Source organism: Macrotis lagotis, chromosome 8 (genome assembly GCF_037893015.1).
Source record: "Macrotis lagotis isolate mMagLag1 chromosome 8, bilby.v1.9.chrom.fasta, whole genome shotgun sequence".
In the NCBI taxonomy this organism is placed as follows: Eukaryota; Metazoa; Chordata; class Mammalia; order Peramelemorphia; family Peramelidae; genus Macrotis; species Macrotis lagotis.
In genome coordinates, this window is record NC_133665.1 from 137,259,924 (window position 1) to 137,268,084 (window position 8,161).

The following is an 8,161-nucleotide window of genomic DNA, read 5'->3' on the forward strand; positions in this document are numbered from 1 at the left end:
CCCTCGCGCTCCACGCCTCCGACCCTTCGTCATCACGTTCACCCCCGCTGATAGGCGGGCCGCTACGAGAGCTTGCCCGTCCTCTCGCGAGAAGCGGGAAAAGGAGCCGGATTTGAAAGATGGCGGACGACGCGGATCAGGTATGTTGCTGGAGAGTCTCCCAGGCCTCTGGGCTATTTCAAGCTTGCTCTTTGGAGCAGCCATTTGCTCCCTCTTTCTGGATCCTGTCTAATCGTCCCTCCCCCCCAACCCTACGCAGAAATCTCCTGCTAACGGGGATTCTCAGAAAGTCTTGGGTTGAGAATGGAGAAGACCCCGCCCTCCTCCGTCACGTCACTGGGTGGCTGCACTGTCAGTTACCTACGGGCTAGCCAGCCAGAGTTTTCATTGGCTCGTCTTCTGGCCGCCTACTCCCGATTGACACCCGGGCCAGCCAATGGTGGAGAAGAAAGCCTGTTCCACCTTCCCCGTCTCCAGCGGAGCCCGGGGCTGGGCGGGGAGACTGAGGCTTTGGCCCGGGGACCCCAGAGGAGCCGCCGGACCCTCTCTCCCACCCCCGCAGGTGTCAAGTATGCACTTGACGTTGTTGACTTTGGACTCTTTGACCCTTTTCTGAAAACGCGCCCTTCTGCAGAGTTCAAAGTTGAAAGCTTCCTCCCTCTTGGCTGCCCCGGGAGCCCTAAACAGGCTTCAGGTGACAGACAGTGCCTCTGCCAGGGCCGACAGGGCCTCACCCAAGAGGAGTTCAAGAAAGGATGTTAGAAGCCCCTGAGCTTGGGCTTGGCGCGAACACGCGGGGGATGTGTTCTAGCGCCTTCTGCTGTGTTTCATTTGCCGTTCTTCTTTTTAACAGCAACAGACCACCAACACTGTTGAGGAGCCCTTGGATCTCATCAGACTCAGTCTAGATGAGAGAATTTATGTAAAGATGAGAAATGACCGAGAACTACGAGGAAGATTGCATGTGAGTTAAAGACTTCAGATCTTAGACAGAAGAGGGATGGCTCTGATAGTGCATCCGCTTTCCTAGAGATGGGATTTGTGATTTCGTTGGTAAAAGGAACTGAAAATGGGGACCTTCCCTCTCCCAATGCAAAATGGTACCTTCTCTGCCAACTGCTAACTTTGAGAAGTTAAGTTACTGGCAGATCAGATCAAGTTTTTAAGGCCAAGACCAGCTTTGTAACCACTTGCCTGCCCTACCTCTCAGTAGGTTTTGCAGTTCTGTAGATGTTATATCATGAATTTAGAGACAGAAGACACATCCACTTCATTTTACAGTCACAGAAGCTGAGCCCCAGAAAGGTTAAGTGATTTGGTTGAGTTTATATAAAAGTGATAATGGCAAAAATTTGAACCTGGGTTCTCTGACTCTAAATCTAGGGCCTTTTCCCTCCATAACATACTTAAATGACAGGGATTTTTTTAGGACTTGGATTTGAATCTACTGGGTGACTGTAGTCATGTCACATAATCTCTCTGAGTCTTGGATTACCTCATTCATAAAATCAGGGCTATCTTTTAGTTCTTAATCCTATGAAATCTGGGGAATATGAGATGTTTTTCAACAATATATTAAAGCTGGAAGGGATTTCAGTTCAGCACCCTATCTACACCTAGTAAAGGTTATAGGGCATAGGTGTCAAATTGGGTGCTTCCCCCACAAATTTCCAAATGTAGAGGAACCAGATGATGATGAAATTGGGAAATTTTAACAGAATAAATAAATAAAATACAGTGTAACACAGATCATGTTAATGTGACTTGCAGGGATCTTTACTGTTTGACTTTTGACACACCTTGTTTAAGTGTACAGTTGTGCCTGCTGAAGGTGGCTTCATTCTACCAGCATGATTCACCATGTGTATCAAATCTTGTGTCTATTTCTGTGTCCCCCCCTTGTTACTTGTTCTCTGTCCTCCAATGTAAATAGAAGAGAAAATAAGTAAATAATTATGTATAAACAAGCTCCGGAAGGATAAATAGGAAGCATATAAAAGGGAGAAGACACTACAATGAAGAGGCTTTAGAAAGGCTTCCTGCAGAAGATGGAACTTAAAGGAAGCCAGAGAGGTCAGGAGGTGGAGCAGAAGAGAGAATATTCCAGCACAGGGGACAGCCGAGAGAAGGGTCAGAGCTGGAATGTCTTGTTCCTAGACCAGACAGAATGTCCAGTGTTACTGGATCAGAGTGATGGTAGGAGGGGATGAAGGGCTCTGATGCCAAATAGAGCATTTTTGTATTTGTTCTAGAGACAACAGGGAGCCACTAGAGTAGGGATGATAGTACCTCATTTGGACCCATAATTGAGGAAAAGCACTTTGGTGGCTGAATGGAGGGAGAGATTTGAGGTAGGAAGACCTACCAGCAGGCTATTAGTAATACTACAGGTTTAAGTGATGAGGAGAGAAGGGGGATTATTAGAGAAATATTGCAAAGGCGAAATCTATAGACCTTGGCAACAGCTTGGATTGGGATATTAGTGGTGAAAGTTAGTGAGGAATTCAGGAGGACTACTAGGTGGTGAGCCTCAAGTATTGGGAGGATGGTGTGGGGGAGAGTTTAGGGGAAAAGATAATGGATTTTGTTTCCAACATAGTGAGTTTAGGATGTCTTTTGGACTTCCAGTTCAAGATGGTGATTTTGAGATTGGAGGTCAGCAGAGAGACCAGGGCAGGAAAAGCAGAGCGACACATAGATGGTAATAAAATATACAGTAGCTGATGAGACCAGTAAGTGAAGTAGTTTAGAGAAGAGAAGAGAGCCCAAGACGAAAAGAACTCAGGGGCTACCCAAAGTTAGAGGGTGAGGTCTGGAGGAGCATCTAGCAAAGGAGACAGGAACATCAGGAGACAGGGATCCCCAGGAATCTGGGATGAAGATGGGGAGATAAGCCTGCCAAACCCTTGGAAGCAGAATCTAATCATTTGTGCTTGTGGATTAGAAGCAGCCTTGTAAAGCATCTGTTTTATAAAACACTTGCACATGTGAACTCATCTATTCTCCAGCACAGCCCTGGGAAGTAGGTGTTCCTGGAACACTTAATAAATAATACTGCAGATGGGAACTTTTGGGGTTGTGTGTATATTGTCATTGTATTTGCTCATGTACAGGCACATTGTTTCTTTGTCATTTAATTTTTTTTTATTTTTGCAAGGGAGGGATTAAGTGATTTGCCCAAGGTCACACAGCTAGGTATATTAAGTGTCTGAGGTTGGATTTGAACTCAGGATCTCCTGACTCCAGGGCTGGTGCTCTATCCACTGTACCACCTAGATATCCCTCAGTCACTTGTTTTCTAGTGGAATGAAAGTTCAGTGATTAGGCTCAGAGAGGATTAGTTGTATATCTTGGACCTTATTTTTTTTTTTAAAAAGGTTTATTGATGCCTTATTTTATACATTAGTGCCATTTCTAGGAAATCCCTTGACCCAGGTTGAGCTTCTCCTGGTATCAAAGTAAAATAATGAAACACAACCATTTGATGAAGTGTCTATATCTGACAACATAACCTACCTCTCCACTTTGATCACAAAGCTATGTGTCATCATCAGTTTTCCAGGCTGTTGCTTTTTTTCAGTTACTTGGGGTTTGATTTCTTTTTATTGATCCTCTCATTTACGTTGTTGCTGTCATAGTGTATGTTGTTCTTTTGGTTTTGTTATTTGCACCATGTCCTTCAGAGGGATTCCATTTCTTATTACACAATATTCTATATTATCTATAAATTGTTGTTTTTGCAGCTCTTCTTCAAATTATGGGTACCTGTTGTGTTTTCAGTTCTTTGATAGCAAAAAAGTGCTGTTATGAATATTTTTGGCATATATTAGAATTCTATTCCTGTCTTTGATTTCCTTGTTTTTTTTTTCCCCAAAAGTAGGATCACTGGGTCAAATGTTACTTTTCTTGCATATCCAAAATTGATATTCTGAATAGTGGAACCAGTACTGGTGCCTTTAGTGTGCCTACCTTCTCACAGCCACTTCAACATTGATTTCTTGGGGGGGGGGGGTTTGTTGAATTCTTTTGGTCATTTTTACTATTCTTCAGGATGTGAGATAAAACCTTGAGTTATTTTTATTTACAATTCTCTTAGATTTAATGATTTGGAGAATGTTGTCAGTTTACATTTCTTTTTAAAACTGTCTATATCCTTTGACTACTAATTTGAAAATAGCTCTTAGATATATATTTTAATTCCCTTATATTTTGGTTATCAGTCTTTTATTCATGATTTTGATGAAATTTTTTCTTTATTCAAGAGTTTTTCTTATTTTGAGGTTCGTTTTTAGAACAAAAGTGTATGCAAAATGGCTTATTTTGTCCTTTCTACTATTTTTTTCTTTTGTTGTTGACTTATACTTCTCCCTGCCTCTCGGCCAATCACATGATCAGAGAAGAGATTTCAGAGGTTATCATTCAGCCCAACCCTCCTCAGTTGGAAATCTTTTCCTTTACTTTCCTGTCAGAGGTCTGTCCAGCTTCCATTTGAAGCCTCATAGGGAAGGGGATTCTATAATTTCCAAAAGCAATCAATACTACTTGGGCATAGTTCTAATTGTTAGGACTTTCCCTTGCTTATGTCAAATCAGAGCTGCCAATTTTTAAATTTCTGATATATATTTTTTAAACTTTTGAATTTAAATGCCAGATAAAATGAGCATTTCTAAATACAAAATAAAACAAAAGATTGCTCACAAAACTCCATCTCTATCATGAATACCATACCTTTTTTTTTTGAAAACAAAAGAAATTCAATATACAACTTTCTTTTTCTTTCTTTTTTTTTTGGCAAGGCAATGGGGTTAAGTGACTTGCCCAAGGCCACACAGCTAGGTAATTATTAAGTGACTGAGGTCAGATTTGAGCTTAGGTCCTCCTGACTCCAGGGTTCGTGCTCTATTCACTGTGCCACCCAGTTGCCTACAGTATACACAACTTTAAAACCTCTCCTTTTTGTCTCTGTATCCTTCTGCTTCTCTGTCTTCTTCTGTGCATTTAAAAAAGAGGTTTTAATGACCCTCTTTTTTTTTATGAAGGGGACTCCCTCATTACTTTGTTTTTTACTCCACCTCCCTATTTTGCCTCCAAATGAAAAACAATAGTAAAGCTCATATAACAAATATATAGAGTGAAGCAGAACAAATTCTTATGTTGGTCTTATTAGAAAATGTGCATCTCAGAATTTAATTTCAATCCATCACCCCCTTTTTCTGTCAGGAGATGGTCAGTTGACTGGTATAACTGGTATATTGAACAAAATTCCTCAGTCTTTCAAAGTTGTTCTTATTATATAAATTATTTTCCTGGTTCTGCTGTAGGTCACTCACTTCAAGATTGAATAAGTACACTTAAGCAAAAAACATACGGGCCACATATACCAAAGCTGGGAAAGGCATCTCTTTTTGTTTTCATAGTTTTCTTAATTGCTTATACCTCCTTTAAATAATGTGCAAGGTCTGTGTCCAGATGCTTAAGCTTTAAACATTCTAAGGAAATTTAAAAATTATGTCTTTTAATGGCATTTTTTTAGCCAAAAAAAGTAAATCATGACATTATTTAATGAACTTTTTACTTCAGAACACATTGAAAAAAATTCATTAGAAAGAACCATGTTTTTCATTTTTTAATATAAGGAGTATCTATTTTGTATATTAACTGAATTTCAGGTATTTATATTGTAGTCTGTGTTCATTTATACATGTTCCATAATCTAGTAATTCAACTGTATTTATTTCCCTAGGCTTATGATCAGCATTTAAACATGATTTTGGGAGACGTAGAAGAGACTGTGACAACTATAGAAATTGATGAAGAAACTTATGAGGAAATCTATAAGGTAAGTTACCTTTGCTAATCCTTCTAATCAGTTTAGCGTTCTTAATTCTTTTGTTCAACAAATTGATTTTGTGCCTGCTGGTAGACAGTCCTTGATATTACACAGTTGTTGCTTTCTTGGTGCTTTCTGCTTTGACTTCTGTAACAACATAGTACATTGACTCATTTTTATATTTTTAAAATTTTTATTTTTTTATTTTGGGGGGTTTGCAAGGCAATGGGGTTAAGTGACTTGCCCAAGGTCACACAAGTAATTATTAAGTATGTGAGGCCAGATTTGAACTCAGGTCCTTCTGACTCCAGAACTGGTGCTCTGTCTACTGTGCTACCTAGCTTCCCCTGGCTTAATTTTCTGTGATCACTACTTTTCCCATTTTTTGGTTCTGTTTCCCTAATGTTAGACATCAACCTTCACTTTATCCATTATCTTAGATGTAGATTTGGGAGCTCTTTCTTTTGCTCTAGAGTCTCCTGAGCTCCAAAGATGCAGTTCCAGAATACCCCATTAGAAGTGCACTTGCCTTCTCTTCTAGAAGTCAAGAAGCTGTGAAGCCTGGAAAGATTAAATGCCTTACCTGAGGTCATGCAGATTGAAAGAGGCAGAGGCAGTGTCTGACATGGCCTCTGTGTCCAAAGGCAACTCTTTCCATCCCAAATCTTCCATCTTACTAGACATTTCTCCCCTGATGTCCTGACATTTCTTCAGATTCATTGCTTACTTATTTAATTTTATTGTGCTATTTTAGTCTTAGATCATCTTCATTTCCAAATATATCCTTCTCTTCCCCAGAGTTGTCCTTTGTTACAAAGAATAAAAAGAAGGAAAGTTAGGGAGAAAAGGCAGTTCCTCAAAGCTAACCAGCCCATCAGCTGAGCCTGATTAGCATGAGAGCCCCTAACTCTGCAAAGAAGGGAAAGGGGGAGTATGTTTTCCTCTCTTCTGGGCCCATCTTGTTTATTATAATTACATAACATTTGGTTTTTGTTTTTTTCTTTTCTATTTGCATTGTTATTATTGTGTTTGTTTTCCTACTCCTGTTCACAGTCTTCCCATTGTTTCTTACGGCTCAGTAATCTATTCTGTCCATGTACCCCAACTTGTTTAGCCATTCCTTAAATTGAAAGGCATCTACTTTGTTTCTAGTTCTTTGCTTTTACAAAAAAAATGTATGTTATCAATATTTTGGCATTTGTGGGACCTTTTTTATCATTAAAACAGTGGGATTTCTGGGCAAACTCAATACTTATCTTTCCCCTTCCTCTCTACAAAAAAAAAATCACAATTGATTTTCCTGTTTCCCTTAATGTAATATCCATTTCCTGGTCATCCAGTTTTAAAACCTCAATTGAGTAGTGAAAATTGACTTTGTGAATGTTTTTTTTGTTGTTTTTTTGACTGAGCACAGGTAGACAGCCAAGTTTTAAAATACTTTATCTCTAGCATTTGTGTCTAAGCCAGATGAGCATTTTGACATTCTTTTTGACCCTCATGAGATTTCCCTTTGTTTCTAAAAAATCCTTAAGATATTTAAAGTATGTTCTACAAAGTTTTTTTTCTTTTCCTTTTCCTCTCAGTCTACCAAGCGGAACATTCCAATGCTGTTTGTCCGAGGCGATGGGGTTGTATTAGTAGCCCCTCCATTGAGAGTTGGTTGAAAGCAAGACTTGATCCCGTGTGAAAACTTGGAGACTGGACAATAGCCTCTGCACAAAACCTGGTGTTCAAGAGATCAGCCTGTGATACTTTTGGATATTTAGAAACAATCAAGGAACCCTGCACCCTTAAAATGTGTTTATTTCCAAACAACTCCCAATCTAACTGTCATAACACTCATCCCTAGATTTCTGATACCAGACCTATCAATTAATGGAAGTGTCTTAAGGCAGGACTCTTTGTCAGTGATTTCATTTGTCTCTTTTCATCTTGTAGGCAATTATATTTTTTTAATTAAATTTACCTTTTGGTTTTTTGACCAGGTGACTTTTTATCTTGTGGTTCCTGAAAAGTAATATGTTTAAGACAGTTGCTTTTATACAGATCAAATGTCTAAACATACCAAAACATAAACATATGAAATAAAGAATAACGGGGTCTGCTCCCATACATTTCTGCTCCGTTTCCGTCTCAGGTGCTAAGCCTTACATGCACAGACACAGGCACTTAGGACTTGTGAGCAGCAGAGCATTTGAAACCCTTGAAGCCCTCAAGTTAAAGTGAAAACTAGGCTCTGGGTTTATTTTCCCCCAGTGGACACTAAGCCACCTCAAGAATCCTCAAAAAGTAGAAGATAACTCCTTGCTTTAGTTATATTATTGGGGCTGG

General features: G+C 39.6%; 1 protein-coding gene across 1 annotated transcript; it reads left to right on the forward strand.

The window, feature by feature from the left end:
* The first annotated feature begins 36 nt into the window (after positions 1–36).
* On the forward strand, positions 37–7,811 carry LSM3 (LSM3 homolog, U6 small nuclear RNA and mRNA degradation associated). The gene is made up of 4 exons (XM_074198469.1): positions 37–140; positions 854–964; positions 5,744–5,839; positions 7,414–7,811. The coding sequence occupies exons 1-4, from the start codon at positions 120–122 to the stop codon at positions 7,492–7,494; spliced, it is 309 nt and encodes a 102-aa protein (XP_074054570.1). The 5' UTR covers positions 37–119; the 3' UTR covers positions 7,495–7,811.
* The last annotated feature ends 350 nt before the right edge of the window (positions 7,812–8,161 follow it).

Excerpts from the sequence above, each read along its gene's own strand:
- LSM3 (XM_074198469.1), top strand. The coding sequence starts at position 120 with ATGGCGGACGACGCGGATCAG. Across the intron at positions 141-853 it reads TGGCGGACGACGCGGATCAG|CAACAGACCACCAACACTGT; the intron begins GTATGTTGCTGG and ends TCTTTTTAACAG. Across the intron at positions 965-5,743 it reads AACTACGAGGAAGATTGCAT|GCTTATGATCAGCATTTAAA; the intron begins GTGAGTTAAAGA and ends TTATTTCCCTAG.